The sequence below is a fragment of the Protopterus annectens genome, chromosome 4.part0 (assembly GCF_019279795.1).
Source record: "Protopterus annectens isolate FY-2018-M chromosome 4.part0, PAN1.0, whole genome shotgun sequence".
NCBI classification, from domain to species: Eukaryota; Metazoa; Chordata; order Ceratodontiformes; family Protopteridae; genus Protopterus; species Protopterus annectens.
In genome coordinates this window covers 1743808233-1743835464 of record NC_056733.1, presented here as the reverse complement: position 1 = coordinate 1743835464, position 27232 = coordinate 1743808233, and the positions used below count along the sequence as shown (strand labels likewise).

At 37.4% G+C, this 27232-nt stretch overlaps 1 protein-coding gene across 3 annotated transcripts in view; it reads left to right on the top strand.

The window, feature by feature from the left end:
* MGAT4B (alpha-1,3-mannosyl-glycoprotein 4-beta-N-acetylglucosaminyltransferase B) overlaps positions 1–27232 on the top strand; it is a 1742611-nt gene that overhangs the window by 1652209 nt on the left and 63170 nt on the right. For 2 of the 3 annotated variants that reach the window (XM_044069458.1, XM_044069462.1), the window contains exon 14: positions 20740–20852. In XM_044069458.1, coding sequence (XP_043925393.1) covers positions 20740–20852 — 113 coding nt within the window. Of the gene's footprint in view, positions 1–20739; positions 20853–23075; positions 23296–27232 lie in introns of those variants that run through there. The other variant, XM_044069459.1, reaches the window with a different exon arrangement.

Sequence of the window (27232 nt, the reverse complement as noted above, 5' to 3'; positions counted from 1 at the left end):
TCTCCCTTTTTTGCTGTTATATTTTGGAGTTCAAGCATGATATACATTGTTGGAAGGTTTCACTTTCAATGCATAAGAAATAGAAATCTTCAAATTGTTCCCATGTTTACCACAAAAGTAGATGGTGCCTATGCCAGTACCACAAGTAACAACTGGGGGGAGGGACAAAAAGTGTTTCATCCCATGCTCGTGAAAATGGAGTGAGAAGCAGGAGGCCTTGCACAAATTCATGTCCTGCGAGGGTTGGTAGAGAGTGAAGGTAGGCAAGAGGGGTTACTAAGGCGACCCTAAACCTGTGCTAGAATGACGATTGAAGGTAGGGCATTCAGAGTTCATGCATCTACCAAATCCTCTTACTTCATAATGCATCCCTATGCTGTGGAGAACAGCTTCAGTAATGCTCTGTCTTGACTAGCATTTTGTTCAATATTCTGCAGTGATATTTTCATAATATGAATTGATATAACTATGCATTAGTATTAAGATGTTTATAAATTGCTCACCCACATGGCCACTTATCAGGGCACATTGCTTCTGTTTCATCATCAGTGAGTGATCACTATGGTCTAATGTTGTCTTTCTTCATTTTTTCTTTTAATTTGTCACAACTACATTCATGGGTGAACATAAAATAAACTGAATCTGGTTATGCTTTCATTTGTCTCTAATTGAAAGCATGTGAGTGATACATAGAGATTTATGACATGTATTGTTCTCTCAAACATATTTACATTATCATCTCTAATGAACACAACTCTAAGGGTTCATTCTATGGACTACATAGTTTTTGTAGTATGATTCAAGTGTTCTGAATGAATAGACTTGTCCATATTTATCTTCACTTATTGATTAGGTTCATAGGTTCATAGGTTCATACTAGGCTATGTGCCCTAGGGCATTTATAAGCCTAGCCAGAATGTGTTTGGCTTTCGCCACTCATTTTAAATTTATTTTGCTATGCCCTTTTTCGAGGTTAGTATACTGTGCCTCTAACAGTGACACAGAAGTGATACCCGGGGTAAACCTACGATCTCCCATCCACTCATCAAGATTCCTCTTGAAGAGAGTCAATGAGGGACTCTGCCTAACCTGGACTGGGATTTTATTCCAGAGTGAAGGGAGCCTCTGGGTTATGAATCTGTCCCTCCAGCATGTCCTATTTATTTCAGTGCTGAGGTTCAAGTCTCTCGAGCGTGGCTCGATGGGATTTGGATTTTCTGAGGTGCAGCATGTCCATTAATTCCGGGTTGGACATGGCTTTATACGTCAGGCACAGATCGCCTCTGAACAGGCGGTATGCCACTGAGTAGAGCTGGAGTTTCTTTAACCGGGCAGCATATGGCATCTGTTTGAGCCCTTTGATCCTCTTGGTGAGGTACTTTTGGGGTCTTTCCAGTTGCTGCAGGTGTCTGGTAAGGTGCATCCCAAAAGGGGCATTGTACTCAATCATGGGCCTGATGAGGGATGAGTAAAGAGGCACGATGACCTCCCCTGATCTAGATGTGAATCCCTTCATGATTAGGTGGGATATATAAAATGTTTTTCTAACCACTTTGGCCATGTGGTTGTCAAATGAGAGATTGCTATCAACTTGGGTCCCCAGGTCCCTAATTACTTCTTCTGTACTTAATGGATTTCCACCTATGTGGTAATTTGTGGGCACTTTGTTTTTGCCAATACATTTCTAAATCTACTTACTCAGTTGTAATATATTTTTAGTATGTAGGAGAGTCTTTATCTGACATAATCATTAGTATATTGGTCATATCAGTGTATTGGAGACTATTAATATGTATATATACTACTCTCAGGTTAAAGAGAACTAATGTTAAGCAACATTTACTGTGTTATAAATGAGATTTTACTTTATGAATGTTTAAGTAGTGCATGATAGGATGATTATATTCTGAAAAAGAAGTCTGATCTAATCTAAAATTAAATTATATTACCAAATCAATACTCATTTCCATACATTGTTAATCCATTATTAATAGTTATATATGGAAAATAATAACTAATATTGTTAAATCTCCAAGATAAGTGAAAAGGTGTACTGGAGCTCGAAAGGGGTTAGTTTTTTTTTTTTTGCTTTCTTTTTTCATGAGGGAAGTTATGGTAGGCAATCTGTCAGATTTTTTCTCATCTAGCAGATTGGAAGTGTATTTCACTTCATGTACATTAGAGGGTTTACAAAAATATTGATATACTTGTTATACAAGTAATTTTGGCATTTTTATTTTTTTCTTTTTTTATTGGCTTGAACTAAACTCTATTTTAAGTTATTTGACCAAAATTAAAATATTGACTACAATGAGAATTATTAACACAGTAGTTGCACATTTTAATTTTTGGTATAGTATTACAAAATATAATGCAAAACAAATATGATGTAAAGTTAAATACTGAGAATGGACTTAACTATTTTTTCCTTAAACACCAGTTTAAACAATCCAAGGAAAATATCTAAATTTATTAAGATATATGAAATTAATAAAATACAAGTAGTATTTCTTCAAGAGACTCGCTTCAAAACAAATGATACCTTTAGCTGGAATCCTAATGAATACATCTTATCTCACTCTTCATATAAGAAAAAGACTAGAGGAACTTTAATTTTATGGAAAAAAAATGTCACTATATCTCAAATCATTTACAAATATGAAGATAAAGAAGGACTCCTAGCCATAGTAATAGTAAAATATAACAGTAGACTCTGGACATTAGTAAATATATATTGGTTTCCAGGTATTGGGGTTGGGACAATAAGAAAACACATGGATCTAATAACTACAGTATATAAAGGAAATTTGATTTTGGGAGGTGACTTTAATTGTATATTGGAAAAATCAGAGACCACAAGCGAAAGAAATTTACGTGTAAGTTCTGTAGGGAAGCTACTTAAGAAATGGGAAGAAAGTTTAAATCTAATTGATACATTTAGTTATAAGGAGAACAATTCATTATTTTCACACCAAGACCACAGATTTGGGACACATACAAGAACTGATAAAAACTTCATACCTCAAGAGCTAAATTCAAAAATAATATAATTTTCCATACTTGTCCTTTTCAGACCATAATTCATTAATTCTCAAAATACATACAGATTATAAGAAATTCATTTTTATGTCAAGAATTCCAGCTTACATTACAAAATTAAAACAATTTAAACCTTGGTTAGATTCAGAAGTACAATTATTTTTAGATATAAACTACACTACTGAAATAAATGTAATTAATCTTTGGGATACCTTGAAAGCCTATCTAAATGGAAACATTCTTTCATGGTATAAAACATGCCAAAAGAGTGGGAATCAGAATTATGCAACATCCAAAAACAAATTACAGATATCACTATTAATTCATCTACTTACACACAGAATAATCATAAAAAAGCATTGGAAGACTTAAACAAAAGATATAATGAAATCCTAACTCAAAAAACTAATATAGCTGTAGAAAGGTTAAAACTTAGTTCCTATGCAGTATCATCCAAACATATGCATAATTTAGCGATAAGATTAAAACAAATTTGATTGAAAATAATATTACAAGTATTATACATGAAGGAAGGAAAAAAACAAAAAGGTTTTGGATATAAATTATATTCTAGATGCATTTAAACATTATTTCTCTGACCATTATAATGATACTTCACATATAACTAATACATCAAACTTAGACCTGAAATTAGTAAAGGTAAAGGCAATACCAGAAAAGTTGAAATTAGACATTCAAAAACAAATATCTCTAAAAGAAATTACTCAAAAAACCAAGGAAAGTATAAGTAATAAAACACCGGGAATTGATGGAATAATTAATGAATTGTATAAGATATTTCCATCTTCAGTAATATCATTGTTTCACAAAACTTTGAATGAAATTCTAGCACAAAACACAACTCCAATTTCATGGACATACTCCTTAATTACACCCATTATAAAAGAAAACAAAGACCCTTTACAGTGTAAATCTTATAGGCCATTATCTTTACTTAACAATGATTATAAAATCTTCATGTCAGTATTAGTAGAATTAAAAAAAATCATTGACACACATAAATGAGGATCAAACAGGATTCATTTATAAAAGACACACACATGACAATATACAAAGAATTCTAACACTCATAGATTTTCTAAACAGAAACAATCAAGAAGCTCTAATAGTAGCTTTGGATACAGAAAAAGCCTTTGATTCGTTGAGCTGGGATTTTCTTTTTAAGGCTTTAGAATTGTTTGAATTTCCTACTAAATATAGTACGCTAATAAAGAATATTTATAAAAACAATATTTATAAAAACAATTTGGCTTATGTAAAACTTGGGACATTTACCGCGAAGGCTATTGAAATAATCAAAGGTACAAAGCAGGGATGTCCGATGTCTCCCATCATGTTTGCCTTAGGAATTTAATTATTTGCCTCATCAGTATGCCACAATTCTAATATATTAGGCATAGATGTATATGGTCAACTCATTTAAAAAATTATTTGCTGATGATGTTTTACTCACATTATCTGTCTCAGAGAAATCAGTAGAAAAACTAGATGAAATAGTGGAAAGGTTTTATCGTATTTCCAGCCTTAGATTTAACAAGGGAAAATCTAATTATATACATTTGAATAAAAAGAGAGAATTTACCTTAACTACAAATTGTGTTATAGGAAAACAAGTTCCCATAATAAAATATTTAGGAATAGCACTATGTGATAATTTGGAATCTACATTAGCCACAAGTTATAGCAACATAATTAATAAAATAAAAATGTTAATAGTAAGCTGGAATAAAATGTTCTTGAGATTTGAAAACAGATTACAAATAATAAAAATGACAATACTTCCAAAAATGTATTACATTGCACAAGCTATACCTATAGTACCTAACAAGAAAATCTTGAAAGAAATAAATAAAATTCTATTAAACTTTCTTTGGTATCCAAAAAGAAATAGAATAGCCTATACACATCATATTAGATCTTGGGAAATGGGTGGAATTAAACTTCCAGATCTAGAATCATACATAAAAGCTTCCATATTAAGAACTATCATTAATTGGATAGATCCTAATTATTCTTCAACATGGAAAACATTGCACACTATTATTTTTCTAAATGAAAAAATAATTAAAAATTGTATATTAAGTGAACAAAATAATAGGATGTGGCACATATTGACTGTTAATATTCAATATAATATAACAAAACCAACAAACTTAAATTATATAAATAATATTTACAATTTATTCAGAAGATTTATATATACTAACACGGATATTAAGCTTTGGCTAGAGCTGATAATACCCTTTAGCTCTACAAAGAATTTCTTCAGTAAAACTACATAATGTTATCTTAACTAGATTGGAGGGGGAAAAACTTCACTTTTGGCAACATTGTATAAAAAATCAAGTAGTATTAGATATTCAACAAATTCAGAATAAATATGACATTCCATCAGCAGATTGGTTGATGCTACAAAGCATATTATCATATGTTAAGGACGTTAATAGTAAAATTATTAATTCTCCTTAGAAAACTAGTCCAAATTTGATAAGTCTAATATCTGAAGTTATTTACGACAATTATAATTGGACAAATCTAATTTCAGAATTATACAAAATATTGATAACATATAAAACTAAACCTAATGCAAGATATTGGAATTTCATAGCAAAAGGATGTCACACTAATCTATCAATTGAGAGTAAAACAAATATTTTATGTTCTGTTAACTTAACATTTAATTTACAAGTATGGAAAATATTTACAAATATATTCACAGGGCATTTATTACACCTGATAAACTAGCTAAATTCCATTCACTTGATAAATCCATTTGTTGGAGATGTTCGTTAAACTGTAAAACTGATTGGTCTCATATATTTTTTGATTGTGTTAATATAAAAAAATTCTGGGAAGAAATTGCTATTTTTCTCCAAGTTATAGTCACAGATACCTTTATTTTAACCAAATCTATAGTCCTCTTAAATGTTAATGATACTATTGGAATGAATAAAAAAGATCTATACCTACTTTGGACCATACTAACTGTGGCAAGGAAATGTATAACTAGAAAGTGGAAGTCTTCACAAGAACATACTCTGGAAGAATTCTTGAGATTGATTGAAGAAACAGCGACAGTAGAAATCAAGGTGAAGGAATTGAGAATTTCACCTAAAACATGGACAAACAATCCTTGGGAAAAAAAATTAACTCTTATTGAGACATTAAAAATGAACCCTAAATAATTAATGTATAACTTTATACTTTATTAATTGAAAATTATACATTTTTGTTACTAATTTCATATATTTTATTATTTTTTCCCTCCTTTGTTCAGGTCAATTGTGCATAGTGTATATAAAGGTTTATAATACTTGTTAAAAAAAAAAGTGTGACACTAGCAATACGTTATTTAAGAATTCATATATTTGTACAGTTTTTACCAAATGTAGATTTCTTTTTATTTTGGCGATAATTTCTTTATTTCTAAGGATGAAGTAGATAAGAAGACTTTTTTAGAAGGTAGGGAGCTGTTGTGACGTTCTTGATTAATACCTCATAATTACACCTAGATGTCATGTAGCTTTGAGCAACAATGTCAACTTAAACATTACTGAAAAAGAAGAATTTTAAAATTAAAAAGAAAGTGTTAAATGTCAGCATAGATCTGAAACAAAGACAAGTCTGATGAAGACTGAGTGTTAATGAAGCAAAATTACTTATTCTGTATTGAATAATTTTTTTTTTTGTTAAATAATGCATCCCTATGAAAATTGTTAATCCTCAAACTTTACTTTTGCTAATGAGCAATCAAGGTTTTCTTGTTCACAATGGTGAAAGAAGCAGAAGAGGTACCTTTATTTCAACCAGTTTTAGTGATGACTCTAGATGTTCTAAGTATGGCCCTGTCACTGCCTGTCATTTTGAGGGGGTAGAGTAATCCCTCTACTCACACAAAGTGAAATGTTTAGTCCTCCAATGAAGGGTTGGTGTTTGAACTTTGGGGATACTGTTCTCACTTCTTACCAAATTAAGGAAAGCAGAACTGTTCCAGTTGAAAAAAATTCCCACAGTTTTTTCCTCTCCAGGTATGCCTGTGAGGATATCTGCAACATTAGATGTGCATGAACCACTGCTTGACATCTGCTGGGACCTGACCCTAGCAGGTATGGAAGTGTATCATTACTAAGTATGACATGTCACTGGTCCAGGGCCCAACACAGTTCCTGCCAGGATCCAATGGCCCCCTTATATCCATCATCTGGCACCCATTGCCCACTTGCCATTTATTCACCACCTGTTATGTGTGGCAAGCACATGTAACCCTGTACTGGAGCTAGTGGTTGTGGAATGCCTCCTTCACTGTATCCTCTGTGAGATGAGTTCCAAAGATTTGGATTTTTTTTCATGTTCTGACAAGGATAATTAGACTTACACTCATAAAATATTACCACCCTGACTTCCGCAGTCTGTTGGGAAACTGAGTAGAACGACATCCTGACTAAGGATTTCAAGGCATATTCCTGTCTGGTCCAGCATAGGTCAATGAGATCACATCACCTTTCTAATTTACTACCAGATAAGGAGTTTGTATGTTTGAAGAGGGGAAGGCAAGAGGGTATGCTCATCTGCCATTTGGGAACTGTCAACCCCTTAGTTAGCTATGTAACCTGTCCCAGTTCTAGGCTTTCCTTGTGGACCAGACTGAGGAAGAGCTACCAGTGTTGGAGTCCTGCAGTCAAGAAGTCTCTGGAGTTTTCCTTAGCTAGCTTTCACAAAATATTGTAATTTTTAAGTCTACCTTAGTCAGCAGACTCAGAAGTGTGTCTTCACCAGATGTCATGGCTGGGATCTTAATCTTTTAGGGGTGAGCAGAGGCAGGAAATTCCAGTTACCTACTCAACAGCGGCAGAAGGTTTTGTTCCCACTTCATCCTTTGATATGAAGACAGATTTATATACCAACCTGATATTTCAGATTCCAGAGATACTGTCCTTGGGGTCATGCCCTGCTGCTGCAGGGTGTTTGGTCGACATCACTGGAAATGTTAGGTGCTGATTTACACACACATTTTTAGGTTCCTCATGCCATCTTTGATTTGGACTAAGATTTATTTTAGTGCACCTTTTTGTCATTTTTCTTTCCTCTACATCTAGTGCATTTACCAAGATGCCTGTTGTGTTAGGGGTCTTTCCTTAAAAGGGAGTCTTAGTGTTACCTGTGCTTGGACAAATAGATCCTAGTGGCTTCATAAAAGGACTCGTTAGTGGCTCTTGTGTGATTCACTCAAAGATTGCAGGCACTGGGGGATGCTGTAAATTATAAAAGCCCTGTCCTGGTCTTGCACAATTAGATTGCCTTCACTGGAGCAAAGGTATATACACTAATCAGTGCCAATAAACAATACAGTGGAAGTCATAGCCACAGCAGCTTTCATGATGATTCATTTTGGTTTGGTTTATGAGCAATCTTTTTTCACCCGGTGGCTGAGCATGATGTGGTGGACATTTCTATGCCTGTGACTGGAGTCATTACACTGTTATGGACCTTCTTTTAGTATTAAGCCTTCATCATTGGGCTGCGGAATGTTGGAGTACATCCACTAATTTTACATTGCAATTTTCTTTTAGCGAACCTGTTGCAATCTCTGGGTGCTTCACCCTGATTAATTGCTCTAAGTTGTTTGGGTTTCTAATACCATAACAAGAATGGACCACATTTGTAAGTTAATGTATCATTAAAGTTCATAAAATCAGTATTATTTAAGTCTTTGTTTGCTAAAAGTGCTCTTCACAGCTCCCACAGGTGCCCAGAATTGAGTCCTGTAGTTTGTATGGGGTTGCATGTTTGCATATCTTAATATGACTGTAATTTTTTTTTAATTTGTTGCTCCTACTACTATTGGAACTGTATGGGTATCCTTCCACCACATAGCTCTTGTTTCTGCCTGCAAATCCTGGTATTTTTTTACTTTCTTTCTCTGTGCATAAGACATTGTAATCACTGGGTGTAGCAATTTCAGTGATCAATGCTACTATATCTGGTTTTCTCACATCTATTTTTTGAAATGTTTATATAAACTTCATCTTTTTTACAATGCTTTGTGGTTTGCATTTCCAATTTTTCTTAACTACTTCAATATTGTAGTGTTTGCACAATCCCAATGCAACTGTCATGCCACATTATTGTGCGTGCCTTTCAGTATACAGGCCCTCTGCTATGAGTGTATCACACCTAGCAACAGGATGTGCAACTATTTCAAGTTCTTTTTTTTTTACTGAACTTGCATTTGTCTGTTTCTCCCACTTGTTCAGTAGACTTTGTAAAGCATTATGTACATAGTCCACTGTTGTGGGCTGTCATTATCAACCTTTCACCTTTTGGTTTCAGTTCACCTTTCTCTAACTATTCTTGGGTCAGTCCTTTGTTAGAAGGAACGTTATTAATCTGCAGTTTTTAGCATGGCTTGCAGGCTCATGCTTAAGGAGGAGTATCATTTTTTTCCCGTTAACCAGGCTGGTGCCCAATCACGATGCATGTATAAGTAATTCTTACTCAGGGATAAATCTTTGTGCAAAGATGTATCAGGGCCCGGGATTTCCAGATTTATCTGGCCGTTACTTCATCCTGTTGTATATCTTTTACATTTGAAGTCCTTACTGTTTGTTTTAAATTTTCTATCCATTCAGCATCTTTATTATATTCCCTAGCGTCTTCAGAAATATTTCTCCAAAATGTCTATTTCTTCTTTATTGGTGGTGTTTTTATTCCTTTTGCTTTACTTTCATGTTCTCTCTAAAAATTTTGGGTTATCAAACAATTGTTTATTTTGTACTTTTCCTTTGTAATTATCTGCATATCTTAAGTTTTTCTTTTTGTGCCAATATGTTTAGTTTATAATTTGCAATAGTGTATGATCGATCCTAGTCTGTTTTGATACTGACCATTTCTTTTACCACATCTGTCTTTCTAAATATTTTTGATCTGTTCTAATAGTGACACTTTGTCTTAACTGCTATATAGTTTTCTCTGTTTGACGCTTCCATAGTGGCATTTTATTTCTTCCCTTCTCTTATTCCTCTCTTTTATCTGTTAGTTTAGCTGCACATTACTATATCCTATTTATTTGTGTTATAGCACAAGAATTTTTCTTAATGGTCCTAATTACTGTGCTTGTTTTACTGAATTTCTAACATTTTGGGTCTCATCTGGCTCACAAACTGGTCACACACTATCAAACTGGGTGACTCCACATCAACCAGCAGGGTGCCACAAGGGTCAGTGCTAGGCCCCCTACTGTTTGGTATGCACTTGTCGCTGACAAGGTTTGTGGAAGACTGAAAATTGGGTGCAATTATTGAATCCCCAGATGATGTCAGTATGCTTCAGGAGGGTTTTACACAGACATGGTATCTTAGTCATGATCTCAAACTAAATGCAAAGAAATGCATCATCATTCCCTTCGGTAAAAACAATATCCATTCACACTATCAGGTTAACAACTATACCCTATGTACCTATGAAGTGGTAACAGATCTGGGATCACAAGTAGACTGTGACCTTCACTTTGACCACAGTGTGTCTACTGTAGTAGTGAAAGCTTCTATGTAGCACACTTGATTAGTAAACGCATCGCCTCTAGAGCAAAGGCAGATGTTCTTCATGTTTCACTGTTGCAGTCATCACTTTTGGGTTATCTGCTTGCAGTAGCCCTCAGTCAGCCTGATTATCAAAGTCTTCGGTTGCTGTCTCATTTTCCATGATGTCACGTAGTCAGGGGTATAAAGCATTGCAGCCAACGCCATTACATCAGTCTTTCTTGCCATGCGGTGCCTGAAGCCGAAGCAGTTCACAAGTGCCGGTCGGCCGACTCCTGAAATTGTCTTTTTCGAGTATCAGAACCGAACTCTTCAACTAAGCTAAGTACCCCATTGGGGAAACTTTCTTACTCTAAACCAATGTCAGTAAAAGTTAATAATTGTATTTCTTGTGGAAAGCAAATAACTCATAAAGATTTTCATTCGTACTGCATTCCTTGCATAGGCCCTGACCACGACATACCTTGCTGTTGGTTTTGTGCCTTATTTAAACAATGAACTATTTGTTGGTTTATTTACGCTTCTAAATATTTTGGTACTCGGTTCAATTATCCATATATGGCTTCGGTAAGCCACCCAACTATGGACATTCCAAAAAATGCAAAGATAAAGACAGAGACAGACCGCATAGGTCCAAAGCTGCCGACGATGCTTCTCCTAAGCTAGTCGCTAGTTCACCGGTACTCAGTGAGGCTCTTTCGCAGCCCCTGATACCCACTACTTCAGATTCACAGGCCTCTACTGAGACCCATTCGAAGTCTGGTATGCCGCGAGATGCTTCAACTGTAGAACCTGCGGATGTCTCTACCTTGGATGGGTCCAGAGGCACTAGCTTCTGAGGGTGTATTCAGGCCTACTGACTTGCATATTAAACCATTTTCTTCTTCTTCTAGGCCTAAAACTCGATCCATGCCTAGAAAACCGACACCCAGACTACATGGTCAGGCCTCTGTGCCTAAAAAACAAATGATAAGAATGGCTGAAGACCTTATTACTCTAATCAGGGGACGCCACCCTTCCCCCCTCTGAGAGACCTAGGACTGAGTTTAATTATGATTATTCTCATCAGGACTCTGAAATTTCTGTTTCCTCTGTTGACCAGGATTTACCTTTATCTACCTATGAGGATTCTGATGCAGAGGACTCTATTCCCTCTGCTTCCCCTCCAGAGGATTTCTCTTTTGGTGAAACCTTGCATACTCTTAGGGAGCATTTCCGCTGGGAAAGCCAGGATTACTCTGACTCTAAAAAGAGGCTTAGGGATTTCTTACTCCTGCCACAACACAGGCCTTTAGCTATCCCCCATGTACTGGACATTGTTGATGCCTTTTCAGAATCTAGCTTGGCCCCTGACTCTTTACCTCCTGCTCCCAGAAAACCTGATAGATATTACAGGGTTCTTGACTCTCACAAGTTCCTTTTTAAAAATCCTACTGCAGATCCTGAGACCATTTCACAGGGACCCAAGGGCATTAAGGCTACTACTGCCAAAACTCTTACCCCCTCTGATAAGGACTCCAGGGTGCTGGATAGATGGGGTAAGAAGGTATACACTTCTGCAACTTTGGCCATTAGGACCTTGAATTGCCAGTTTCATATGTTAAAGTATCAGCAGCATATTATTGGATTGCTTAAACAGAAAATGATGTTGATTCCTGACTGTGCTGAAAATAAAGATTTACAGGATTTAATGCATTCTGCTGAACAAGTTGGAAAACATACTTTGCAATGTGGTTTTGATTCACTAGAGGCATCTTGCAGGGCTGCTGTCACTGGGTCTGTACTTAGAAGGCATGCTTGGCTTAAGGAGCAATCTTTGCCAGATCATGTTAAAGCTAAATTGCTGGATGCTCCCTTAAACTAAGACCGCCTGTTTGGCAACAAAGCAGAAGTACTTAAAAAGATGGAGGAAAAAGCTAAATCTTTGCAAACTGTTAAAGATTTCCTGCAAGTACAGCCTCCCAGATTTAGTAGGCATTGCCCTCTCAAAATTGGTCCTTTCCTGCCTCTTCCAGGCCTTTTCAGTCTAAACCCAGAACCAGCAGAACACCCAGGCTTCAGTACCAAGGTACTCACAAGACTAAGCAGGGGGGGGTCCCACTTCCAAAGCAAGGAGTGGTAAGACTCCCCCCTATGGTAAACTGTCTCAGTGACTTAACTTTAAATCTTTCAAGCCCTGTACAACCGACTGTTCCTTTAGGGGGAAAGATTGCCCTGCAGGCAAAAAATTGGGAACTCATTGCCCAGGACAAATGGGTTTTAAATATGGTTTCCAAAGGATACAGATTCCACTTTCACTCCTTACCAACCCCAAATGGTTGGCCAGATCTATCCCCAAATCAGTGGGCAGAGGCTCAAAAGCAAATTCTCACTCTAAGCATCAGGGCTATTCAAACTGTTCCAGAAGAGGAAAGGGGACAAGGTTTCTACTCAAGACTTTTCCTGGTGCCCAGAAAAGACGACTCCTGGCGTCCTACCCTGGACCTCTCTATCCTAAACACTTTTTTGGTGATCCCAAAATTCAACATGCTAACTCTTCACCAGCTGCTTCCTATGCTAGGCAATGATACCTGGTTGGCAACATTGGATTTAAAGGAAGCCTACCTGCACATCCCAATAAGGGAATCTTGCAGAAGATACCTACGCTTCAAAGCAGGCTACATGCATCATCAGTTCTCTGCACTGCCCTTTGGCTTATCTACTGCACCCAGGGTATTCACAAAGTGCCTAGCTCCAGTCATTGCATTTTGCAGGCAAATAAATATTCAAATATGCCCGTACCTGGACGATTGTCTAATTCAGGCAAAATGCCAGGAAATACTATTGAATCATCTGGCATTTGTACAGAAATTGCTAACTTCTCTGGGGTACATCATAAATGAAAAGAAATCACATCTTGTATCCTGCCAACAAATTGTATTCCTGGGAGCAAGCTTGAACACAACTTCCCAGATGGCTTTCCTCACGCCAGAGAAACAACTTCATTTGACAGCCTTCTTCAAACTACTGGCCACAAAGACCCAGCTATCTGCAAGGAAAATACTGCAAGCCCTGGGGTTCATGACCTCATGCATTCTCCTAATTCCATATGCAAGACTGCATATGAGGAAACTACAATGGTATCTAAAAAGCCTATGGTGTCAGAATTCTCAGGATCTAGAAACAATGATTCCTATCATACCTTGTCTACAGATAGAGTTCCTTTGGTGGGCAGAGGCCTGCCACCAACATAAGGGACTGCCATTCACTCTACCCCTGCCACCCAAACCCTAACAACAGATGCATCAGACTATGCAAGGGGGGCTCACTTGGCAGGGAAGTGCATTCAGGGCAAATGGAACCCAAGTCAAATGCACCTGCATATCAATCAAAAAGAAATGTTAGCTGTACAGAATGCTCTGACAGCCTTCAAGGACCACATTCTTCCAGGACAATTAATGGTAAAGACGGGCAACACCACTGTTATGTGATATATAAACAAGCAGGGTGAACCCACTCATACCCTCTCTGCAGACTAGCCATGTCACTGTGGAACACAGCCTTGAGCTACCAAGTGCACCTACAGGCTCAGTTCCTGCCAGGAAAGATAATACATTGGCAGACGAACTAAGCAGAAATCTCATGGACCCACACGAGTGGAAACTGGAACCAAAGATATTCAACATGTTGAAACAAATGGGGGAGCCCAGAGCTACCAATTGGACAAATTCTGCACAAGGACTCCCCACAAAATAAGCTTGGAAAGTGGATACCCTGTCCTTCACCTGGAAAGACCTATCAGTTTATGCCTTTCCCCCTCTGCCTCTCCAAGGTACTACTAAAGATCAAACAGGGCAAATCAAGCTTGATACTGATCGCGCCAGACTGGCCACGCCAACACTGGTACCCCCTTCTGCGCAGTGTGTCACTGCTGGCACCATAGCACCTGCCTCAGACCCCTGGCCTGTTGTCCCAGCAGGAGGGACAGATTCTGCACCCACAGTTTCAAACACTGAACCTGGCAGCCTGGCTAATTACCTGATCTCTCCATTACCATCCCTCAGTAAGCAAGTGTTGGATGTCATTCTGGAGGCAAGGAGGCCTAGTACTAGAAAATCATATGCTGAAAAATGGAAAATATTCTGTTCCTGGAACCAAATCAAGGGGTGGGCACAGCAGTGCCCAGTTTACCTCAGATTCTTCAATATTTAACTGAGATGCTTCATAAGGGCCTTTCCTTTTCCTCCATCAAAATTCATGCCTCAGCCATTTCAGCTCATTACAACACAGAACCACCCCTCTTCTCTCACCCACTGCGGAAGCAGTTCCTCAGAGGGGCCAAAAACTTATGACCACCCAGGAGAGCCCCTACTCCAGCCTGGGACCTTAACTTTCTATTGGAAAAACTCACTCTACCTCCTTTTGAGCCAGCTGCAAATGCAGAGTTGAAATTCCTTTCTTGGAAAACAGCCTTCCTTTTAGCCATCATTTCAGCAAGAAGGGTGTCTGAATTACAGGCCCTCATGGCAGTGGAGCCTTTCATCATTTTTCATGCGGACAGGGTGTCCCTCAGGACCAGTCCCTCCTTCATGCCTAAGGTGGTATCCAGTGTGGCCCTTAATCAGTCCATTCATTTGCCAACCTTCTTTTCTAATCCACAGAACAAAGGGGAACGAATACTGCACTCCTTAGATGTGCACAGACAACTTAGATTTTATTTGGACAGGACTAAACCTCTAAGGAAATCTGAACAGCTTCTGGATGCATTCACTGCAGGGGCAGAGGGGAATGTCATTTCAAAGCAAACTATTTCTAAATGGATAAGCCATTGCATTCATTTCTGCTATAAGCACCATGAAAAACCTACCCCACAGGGGATTAGACCACATTCAACCAGGGCTGCATCTACTGCTACAGCCTTTCTCAGAGGTGTCCCTACAAGGGACATCTTAGAAGCTGATACCTTCAACAAGCATTACCATTTGCCAATTTTCTCTAAATCCAGAGTTGGCTTTGCCACTGCAGTCTTGCAGGGCCTTATAGCTGGTCCTAATGCTATCTAATTTCCTCCTCCCATACTTAGCTTTGGGAATCTACACAAATGTGATGACTGCAACAGTGAAACATGAAGAACATAGTACAGTTGTGTACACTTACCATAAATGTTAATGTTCAAGTGTATTCACTGTTGCAGTCGTAGTTACCCTCCCTCCAGCCCCCTGACTTCTATTGGCTATACCTCTATTCTTGTTTACTATGCTTAAAGCTTTTTGGTGTATTTGCTTTTTTGTTGGAGGTGTAACCTGGTATATATAATTGCTTCCCATTATGGGGGCACCTGACATCTGGGGCAAGAAAAACTGATGTAATGGTATTGGCTGCATGCTTTATACCCCTGACGTCATGGAAGATGAGACAGCAACCGACGCAGGATCCAAGACTTTGATAATCAGGCCGACTGAGGGCTACTGCAAGCAGATAACCCAAATGTAATGACTGCAACAGTGACTACACTCGGACATCTACATTTATGGTAAGTTTACACAACTGTACTTTATAACCCCTCTATACTTGTCACTAATCAGGCCAATAATTGAGTATAACGCGCCTTTCACCATGTACCATACAAAGCACCTGCAGCAATTCCAGAGTCCTCAGAGGTTTCCAACTAAAAAGATCAAGGGACTCCAGCACATGCCTTCCACAGACCGACTAAAAGTGCCTGTCAATATATATTCAGTACAATATAGGCTTCTTAGGGGAGACTTATGCCTGGCTTACAGAGCAATCTCTGACCCAAACCTAATGAATTTGCTGCACATCCGTAAATCAAACGAGACTAGAGCTTCCCATTGTAGGGACCTAAATATGGCCTGCGACTTGAATTGGACGTGCTGGAGGGACAGATTTGTCTCCCAGTGACTGCGACATCTTTAGAATAGGCTGCCAATTCATGTGAATCAGAGCACACCCATGACACTGTTCAAAAGGAACCTGGACGAGCGGATGGGGCACTGTAAATTCTTACCAGGGACAACATCCACAACCCTCCTGGACATGGGCAGTCATTAATAAATATAATTCTGGATATTGACTAGAGTATCTGTGGTATAACATTGGGATGAAACTGCTAGGCTTGATATTACCTCCCGGTCGAAAGCCTAGTAGCCTCCTGTGATAAGAGCTGCTTGTTTGGTCTTCATTTCCTGCAAGTATTCTACAGAAAGTTCTTGAACATTTTCCTGTGACATATCCACTTCAGGTGCACCTTGCTTCATGTGCTGCTCCTTCATATGGAAACTGATTGGCCCATGACTTTGCAACATTGTCTGCATCCAGAGTTGCCACTGTTTCCTCCTCCTTCCCTTGCTGCGCAACTCCAACTTTTTTACCAGTCTTCTACAGAAAGCTCCAGAGCATCATAATGTGGCAAGTCTTTGGATGCATTCCACTCCACTTTTTTCTCCTTATCATGGGGACTCATTGTTCCATCGTACTGTGGCATTACCTGTGTTGGATTTTCTACACTAAATCCTTCACTTTGTAAATGATCCATAACTTTAGTTTCCATTTGGTCAACTACATCCTTACTAGTACTCTTTTCGACTTTCCCTCTTTGTTTTCTTAATTTTCGTATTGTGAAATTTTCTATGTCTGGGTGCCTTTGCCTGTATTTCCTTTCAAATGTCTTTGCAGCTGCCTTTTTGTATTGATTAATTTGGCTTTCTCCTTTGCATAAGTATTACACTATATCAGATTTCTTTCTTTCCCATGTCCATGTTTCTTTTTTATACCTTTCAAACATCTCTGGATTTTATTATTTATATTTTTGCACTTTCTCTGTTGCTTTTTTCCCATATGGCCTAAAGCTTCTTCATCTAGGTAATGTTTTTCATGGATCTAGTGTATTATGAAATGCAAATTTTTATGTGCAACTTGTGACAGTTTTTCTTGTCCAAGTATTTTTCTTTCCTCTAATTTCTCTTCTAATGTTTATGAATATCTACTGTCTGGAAATTCTGGGCTTCTTGCATAAAAGTAACCATACATAATTTCTTCCTTATCCTCAATAGTCCACTCTGCCATCTTTATGGCTCCTTTTTGGCTTATTAGTTTTTTTTTTTTTTGTTTGTTTTTTGTGTACTTCTATTTCCTTTTACATAATGGGGAGGGCCAATTCCCCCTGGACATGGCTTAACTCCGTTGAAGGAATGTTTGTGTGTTGGACTCTGCACTGCCATTTTCCCAGTCATGGCACCAGAGCATACACCAGGACTCATCAGTTCTTATCCTGGCACCTGTGCTTCCAGCTGTCTTTATTTTTTAACCTACCTTTCTCCTTGATATATGCTATATAAAAAATACATTCTGTATATCAGTGTCATCTTGAGGTTTTGTGAATACAGGGTCTACCATCTGAAGGTAACTCACCAACACTTATGGATGAATTCAGGTCCAGCAGTACCAGTCTCCCTTACTTGTTGATGTCACCATCTCGCCATTTGGACCCCGTGCTTCACTGTTAGGTTGGGGAGATGACTTGTACTCCTGTGATGTACAGGAAGAATGTGGCCCCATAAAAGGAGAGTTGCATAGAGCTACACAAGCTTAGGGTAGCATTTCTCCCCTTTCAGGATCTGGAAAGAGAGATGAGACCAGTCCAGCGTTCCTTCTACTGAGATCAGATAGTCAGACATGGTATGGTACATGAGCATACACATCGACCCCTTGAGCAGAAAGGGGATATGGGACTCGCTATGGGCCTTACTTGTTTCTCGGATGCATTTGACAGTTTGTCTTGCACAGTAAACTACTCCCAAGTGTTAACAATCATTTGAAATTATTAATTAAAATTGCAGTGGTTCAAACTATATGCGTGAAGCTAAAACATTAGAGTAATTTTATTATATTACAAAACAAAACTAGCATCTTGGTTTGTGCCTTCAGTAGAAGTGATTGAAGGTATAAGCCAAGGCAATAGTTTTGTTTTTCACTTTGTAATATAATAAATGTGGATATTAGAAACTCATTTTGGGGCAGCCAGAATATTTTGTAGTTTTGTTAATATGAATTAATTGGTGTTTACTCTAAAGTGAAATTGTGTGTTTTTGTTTGTCATCGATGTATTCTTCAGGTTCTCCACATCGCCACTGTTGCCTTTACCTATAGGTATCCCATAAGGATCAGTACTGGCACCTCTAATCATCTGTGTTTTCATTGGCAATATTACTGATCACCTACTGTCTGGCAGGCTCAGTGTTGGTGCTGACAATGTATTTTTCTGATCTGCTACTAATATTTCTAAATAACATTCACTAAAAATGAGCAATCTCCATAAATGGTTCACTTCTCTCAAACTCACGGTTCCCTTTCATGCTCCTCCTCAAACTCCCGGTTACCTTTGCTAAGATTAAATTCATGCCCCTCCTCGTATATTAAAACCTCACTAATAACCTTTCACCAAGTACTCTCCTCAATGCATAATTATGTTGCATACATCTGTTTTAATTAGACTCTAGATTGATCCCCACATTATCCTTCAAAACCCATGTCAGTAAAATCTGAATTATAAAAAAAAAACATGAAATTATAGCACCAGATAGAACATTAATTAGCAAAAGATGTCTGGTAGTTTTGCTGTTAATTTCCACTATGATTCCAGCCTTTTACTGTACCATGCCATTAGTATCCAAATCTGGTATCAGCATCTTTCAACAACAGACATGTCACAACAGAGCCTGCAGGTTTACTTTCGTGCCCAGTTCATTCTTGCCATGTTTGTATGAAAGCTACTTCATCTTCTCCACCACCACCACCCATCTGGCAGGCAGACAAGACTCACTCCCAAATATTTCACACCTGTTTTTTCAGTTTTGTGTAATAATCTCACTTATACCAATTCAGTTGTGCATCCAATGTCTTCTTTGCCACAGGTCTAAATTCTGTAACTCCCTGTCATCAACAGCTGCCAACAAACCCACATTAACTTCATTCAGAAAGGCTGTAACCATACCTTACACTTGCCCAGCCTAAATCTATATGCTTCATGACTACATGTCACTCAGCCAGGCAGTTCACGAAGCTGCATCTGTCTTAAAATAAAATGCAATATTTGGCCTTTTCTACATTACTATCATTCTTATGTGACTTTAACATCCATGTCTGATCCAAAGAAGTGAGGAATATCAACCAGCAGCAAAAAGCACACACATTGATATCCCCTGTTGCATTTCACTATCTGATGTTCACAGCTGCCAGTAAGTGAAAGCTTTCTTTAAACCCCTATTAGCTGTTTTATTATGTTCTCAGTGATTTAGTTCTTTTCTCAAAATATAGTAAACGCATCGGTGGTGGTGCTGCGGTAGCATTATCGCCTCACAGTAAGACGCTGTCCGGTTCAATTCTCAGCTAGAGTGTCTTCTGCGTGGAGACATGCATGAATGGGCGTACCTTCATTGAAGGTTGTGCATCAGGGCTGGTAACTTGGCACATAAAAATCAACTACCAGTGATTAGCGGACCGGAGTTCCACTGTTGCGACCCCTAACTGGGAAAAGCCGAAAGACACAACAAATCTGTTTTTCCTATCATTTCATTTCTCTGCTAAAGTGTATTATTTCTTAAATGTAGTTTGTTGACATAGTCTATTTTAGTAACAAGGCTATGGTTGAAAATGGACCCATGAGGCCCAGTAAACCTACATGAATGAACAAACATTTTTTTTCACTGTGCTTAACTTTTCCTTTTATAATTACTTACATCATTACTGAAGTTGTATACATTTTTGCCTTGTATACTTATCCAGTTATTAAAGGCAAATAAAAAGACTAAAAACTGTATGTGAAAACCTTTTATTAAAAAAAAAACAGATGTTGCAGTTTCATGATTATTTTGTTGCTGAAGATTAAGATTGTTTGAACACTGTGAGGTAACAATGGTCATTCTTGCTGTGGTTAAATAATTTTCACTGTTTTGCTGTGATTATTTAACCCATGTAAAGAGCTGCCAAACTGATATTTCTTTGGATGTACTGTTATTATTGGCTGAGTGCAAATTTCCTGTTTGGAATTAAATGCTCAATAGTTATACCATCTTATATACAAAGTAAAAATTAAAAATATATGGAGAAAACTCCTCTAAGATATTACTAATATATATTTCAGGCTCTTTTTCTAATGGTATTGGTGAAGGAGAAGTTGATCCCTCTTTTGGACCACTGGAAGCTATACGTCTCTGCGTCTTGACAGACTCACCTGTGTGGGTGATCCTCAGTGAGGTGAGATATGAGTGGGAGTTTAGTTATTTTCCATAATGTATATTTACTCAACAAGCATTGCATGTCTAAGGAAAGGTTTGCTGTACTGCTGATTCAGGAAGCTGATAATAAGATGTATAACAACTTTTATGCACCTTTAAATGCTGTTATGATTGTGTCTTACACTGCAGCTCACAATACATTTTGCTCTGCCATAATAAAAAGTGGAAGGGTGACGTGTCTAACAACTTTGAAAGTTGTTGGCTGTCTGTATAACAGTGATGATGTATTAGAGCTATCAGTGCTGTGAAACGCTTTGCGTTCCTACATTTTTCTTCCTGCAACTAGTATTACATGGAGACAGATGAGGCTTCATGTACTGCAAAGAATTATGATTGAGATTTTCCATTTATAACTGCTTGTGTTCTTGATGTGCATGTCGAGATTCACCTGTCAAGCTTCACCTCACTCCTTTCTTGAGGTGAAATTCTTGACGTGTTTCTCAAACTCCTCATTTGGCTGTTAAGCAGTTAGTTCCTATTTTTATCACTGTCTATTAGTATAAAACCACTAAGACATGGAAAGCAGTTTAGGCCAAAACACATTTATTTTTTAAATAAATAGCAGCATATCTAAACTATATTAATAACACGTTTAGACGAGCACTAACATAGGACTACAGAACTAAATACATGGACAGAGGCATTCTGGAACATTTCTTCCATTTGTAGTTCACAGCCTTGATTGGCAGTTATAAATATGCAATTATTATTCAGAGCTTGTAGAATATTGCTATTCTTTGCATGTTTTCATATACACTGCACTTTCTCATGATTTCATTCACATAGTTACACAAAACTGTATGTGTCATGGAAGAGAAAATAGACCATGACCATTCCTTTGTTTCAAAACAAAGCAGCGCTATGAGACTTTTCGTACTTGGAACATTATACAGTTTGCTGTAAACATTTCTGTCTGAAATACATTTCTGTCTGAAATACAGAAATCCATTTTGTCAAATGTAGAGAAAATCCGTCCTGACACTTTTTTTGATATTTCAGTACAGTGTAATAGTTAGGATCAGTGACTAGATCACACTCTATATTTTTGCCTCTTACACTTTCACCCCAAATGTTATATTCACTTTGTATATGCTGTGGTTTTGTGATGTGCCTGATCATTTGTATGTCTCTTTCCCCCCCTCTATAAATGCATTTTATGTGTGTGTGATATATATATATATATATATATATATATATATATATATATATATATATATATATATATATAAAATAAATTGTGTGCATTTATGTACATAAAGTATGAGTTATGTTTGTGTGTGTGTATTAATCTGAGCTTATATACAGAAATAAAGATATATGTGAAATGTGTGTGTTATAACCTCTGTCTGTATGTCTGCATGTACTAATGTAACATGGTGAGGCAGTTATTGTCCTGGGATGTCAAAATTGAGGTTGTATAAACAATATCATAAACAGAGTTGTGATATGTATTAAATTGTTTTTGATATTGCTGTACAGAGAATGTGTTTTTCCGAAGCAGTGTAAGTAATTTATTAACAGTATTTCAGTTTGACATAATATGCTGTCTTTATGCATGGTGCACTTGTTATTTTTGCACTGATTGATGATGAAAGCATTTTTAATTACTTACAGTATTAATAATCTAGCTTTATATCAGAAAATTAGTATTTATGTTCTGTTGTCATTAACTTGCCATTGTTAAACATGTAAATACAATATCACAATCCGCTATTCTGTCTAATCATGATCCCAATTTTGATTGTTTTTGTTCAATAAGCAATGTTAAATGCAAACATTGGCTGTTTACAACATGATTTGAGATCAGGATTTAACTTATAACCATATTTTATTTTTACTACCTTACAAATCTTAGCATTTGGAGTGGTATCTTCACACCGTGTACTGGAGTCTATTTTATTAAACAGATACACATCTTAAGTACTTTGTTTCATTTAAATGCTCTCTCTCTTCAAGCTCTCCCTTCCGTTGTCGCATCCCATACAGCCTATATTTTTTGTTTTGTTTACTGTGGAGTTCTGTTTCTGATCTAATAGTTCTCCGTTCCATATTTTTAATCTTTGTAAGAAGGCATGAATGTCTTTGTATTAGGTGGAGAGGTTCCTGTAAAGAGTATGAGTAACAAGTAATCACTTGGTTAGCTATGCCCCTGGAGATGAGAAATGTTGGTCTCTCACTGCAGGGAGTTCTGTGCCTGGAACAGTAGTTCCTGGATGCTTTCTGCAGAAAGGAAGAGACAGTCTGAGGGGCGCCTGAGACCTTCTAGAGATACTTTAATGAAAAATCCTGACGGGTGGAAGCTGCTTGAATTTTTGGAGACTAAACATATACTGAAGTAATATTCTGCAAAGTTTTTGTGTTATTTCTATTTTATGACTTGAAGAAGAGCCTACATTACTAAACTGTTATTTTGCTTTCTGTTAAAATAAAAGAATAAACAAATAATTTAATAGACAAAGTGCCTCTGCTAACTTGTTTTAGTACCACGTCTGTGGGTACAGTGGGCAAAGGGTTGCACACAATTTTCTGTGCTAACAAAGATCCTGAGTTTACATTTCACTGCCTTAAGTTTGAGCAGAATTTTCCCCGGTTGAAGAGACAACAATATCACAGCATAGGTAGGCTAAGAGTTTTGTGGAGTTCATCCATGTTGTGCCACGTTGACAGCAGAAGAGCAATTGCCTCCGACTACATTTTGCAGCCAGTGGGATGGTAGCAGTTGCCAAGTCCATACTAATCCTGAAGACAGTTCTGCCTCTTAAATAACTGACCAGGGAAGACCTCAGGGTACACCCTGTATCCTTAAAATGGCATGCCCACAACAAGGGATGAAATTACAGTGAATGGATACAATCATCTCAGTGCAGGAAAATAATGAAATGTTAAAGGCCTTTATGCACATGGTACGGATTGAATATCAGGACTACAAGAAGGATAAAAGTAACACTGTTAGCTTGAGCTGGTGTTACCTCTGACACACTAATTCAAAAGTTTCGTAGATTAACATTTTCCCCCTAACAATAATAGCATCTCAGTTATGTGATTTGCATATAGTTGCCAGTTTAAGCTGTGATATTATTTATTTATTAACATTTGATTACTGGAAAGGTTTGGGTAGGAGCCCATTTGCAGCAGATGCCCAGGTAGAAAAGCTCCAAAATATTGCAAAAACATTTTAAGCACAATTTTATTGTCTTCAAAAATAATGCAAAAACATTTACAGTTTAAATAATTATACCAAGTTAGACATTGTAAAACATTGGTTAATAATAAATACAATTTATATGACAATGAATTAATATTTAGAGAAATTGTACCCAGTTAATAGAGAAATTAAATGCAGGTTATAATGCAAGCAGGAATTGCAGTATGATAGGAAAAACAGGGTTATGGCATATTTAGAGAGAGACAGGACAAATAAATTGGTTGAAGTATGAAAGTAAGTGAAGAAGGGTATAAGTTATGAATAAATATTTGCTCGTATTTAGGGATATAGCTCACCTATGGTTGAGCAAGAACAAAGTCTGATTTTGGCTAGGAAGACTTTTCAGAATGCTTTTAAAGGACTGAAGAGAGGGTATTAACCTGATGGACACATGTAAAGAGTTCCAGGGCTTAGTAACATGTTATGAGTACAGACCATGCCCAGCAGATTTGAAAAGTTTGTGGACAGAGAAGAGTTTTTGTTCATTGGATCTTAGTGACCTTTTAGGAACACAGTTGTATAGAATGGTATTTAGTGCTGGGCAAGCAGATAGATGCTGGATAAATTTTATAGGTGGTAAGAAGCTGTGTACATGTTAGTTGATGGGGGTAGTTCTAACCAATTTAGGCATTTTCGTGCTGATGTTAATGGTTTTGGACACCCTCTGGTCAGTTATTACAGACAACAATCAGTTTATAGCCAGCACAGAGCAATTATGTTATTACAAGGTGGAGCAGGCTTTCTTTCACTTACTGAATGCAGAAATCAGGAAGTTAGTGAGACCAAGAAAGTTGCATATATGTAATCTGTTGGGTTGTGAAAGGGGTATTTGCTGCAAATTTAGCCATTTATTATAACATTGCTCATTTGATTTTTGTAATGCCTACAGGTTAGTTAGAATGTGAGTGCCATCAATTAGTGAGGGGAGAAGGAGTTAAGTGGGAAGTGTAGTTTTAATTCCATGGCTGAGAAAGTTTTGGGCCAGTTTTTAGTGAGTTTTTATGCAATTTTGTATGTGCAGGTCAAATTTTAAGATTTTCTTCCACTGTCATCTGTAGTAATTTGCTACAAGAAGTGACTTTAATGGTTGTATTGTTAAGAGAGAGGTTTTTAATTTTTTTTCATGAAAGAGATTTGGGAAATAAGTAGCAGTAGTATTTTGGGGGGGGGGGGGTAACCATGAGTTGTGAGTTACGATGCCATGTTTCACTGACTGTTAAAGCTTCCCGAATATTTTTAAGGAGTGCACAGAAGTATGTAGTCCTCTGCATATTATATTAGGGAGGCCTGTTGTGTTGGTGAGAACGTTATCGAAGGGAACCAAGTTTAGAGCCGTGTAGTACATTGGTGGTGACTGGTCAGTGTTGAGAGAAGAGTGACATTTACTTAACTGATACCTTTTGAGCAAGCAGCTTTTGAACCATGGAAGGGTGGGCTGTGATGGGCCTAATGTGAACTTTTGAAGTAGATGTTTGCTGTGACAAACTGTGTTTATGGTTTTGAACACCCTCCGGCCAGTTATTACAGAGAGCAATCAGTTTATAGCTGGCACAAAGCAATTAACAAGTTATCACAAAGTGGAACAGGTGGTCTTTCATTTACTGAATGCAGAAGTCAGGAAGCTAGGGAGGTTAAGAAACTGGCATATGTGTAATCTGTTGGTTAAGAGCAGGGACAGTGGCCAACGTACTAAGTGATCCTAAGAGTGCAAGGACTACTGCTCTTGGGGGAATATTAATCACTTTCCAGCACAGGGCAGGCAAATTGGCACATTTTTGACTAGTTAAAGTTAACACACAGCAAGGCTGTTCATGTTAAGCTTGCTTATATTGCACAGTGACAAAGGTCTCCGTGTGAAAACTGTTGGACCTTGTGTGAAAACAGTTGGACCTTGCGGCAGAGTGCCTCAATATTGGGGTCAAGAGTGACTACAGGCTCTGGAAAGAAAGAAAAGAGGAAAAACTCTACTAAATTGTAATATTATATACTGAGGCAGTAAAGTTAATACGTATTCATAGAAATGGTGGAAGGACCACAATAAATCAGAGCATTAGAATATGGGGTATTTTGAGAGTAGAGAGATGGTAAGAAAGTTTATGAATGTAAGATCAAAACTGGTTTAACAGTAGGTATACTGATAGATAATCACAGTTATACAGTCCATAGAGCTGTACAGAGCAAATTATCATAGCATAGCACTATACCAATAAGCATAATAAAAAATCATTTAGTAAACATTCATTGGGATTAACGAGAATGTCAAAAAGTGTACACCTAAACACCAGTAACTGACATATTACATACATACTTGTTAAAGGACACAGGCTCAACATACATAAAGTTTGCCTGACTTAAATTAAATCAGTACAAATACAACAAGACTACCAAGTTTTTTTCACTTTTCTCCATAGTCTTAGAGCAGCTATAACTAACAGCATATGACACACTGTGAAGGAAGATGGTGACTGAGCAGAAGTGGAGACCAAATTGAGAGGAATATATTCTACTATAGTGACCCTCCTACCCTAAGGTCAATTTTTACAGAGAGCAATCAGTTTATAGTCTGCACAAAGCAATTAACAAATTAGCACAAAGTAGAACAGGTTTGCTTTCATTTACTGAATGAGGAAATCAGGACGTTATGGAGACGAAGTAACTGGCATATGTATACCTGTTGGTCAAGTGACAGAACAGTGACCAACTTAGCAAGTTGTCCTAAGAGTACAAGGACTACTCCATGGGGACTAGATATCAAAGCCACTTTCCAGCACAGGTCTGCCTTTACTGAGTGAAGATGTTAACACCCCGCAGTCCTGTTCTCGTAAGAGAGGAAGTTGTCTCTTCTACCTCAGAACAGGCTGATCCTGAAGGTTAATGGGATGGGGAACTGTTGGTGAGTCGTTTTCAAATCAGTAGGAGTAATAGTTGGTTATAGTTGTGACTGGAAAGTTGTTGGTATCCTGCACACTTAAGACAAATAAAATAAAATGTTTTTGTAGCAGAAATTAATAGTTTAGTGATGACGTTGTTGATGTTTAAAAAAAAAAGTTGAAACCCCTTGTTTAGTGATGATCCTTTCCTTAATCTTAGTCTTAAGTGCTTTATCTCATACAGAAGGGAAAGAAATTTGAATG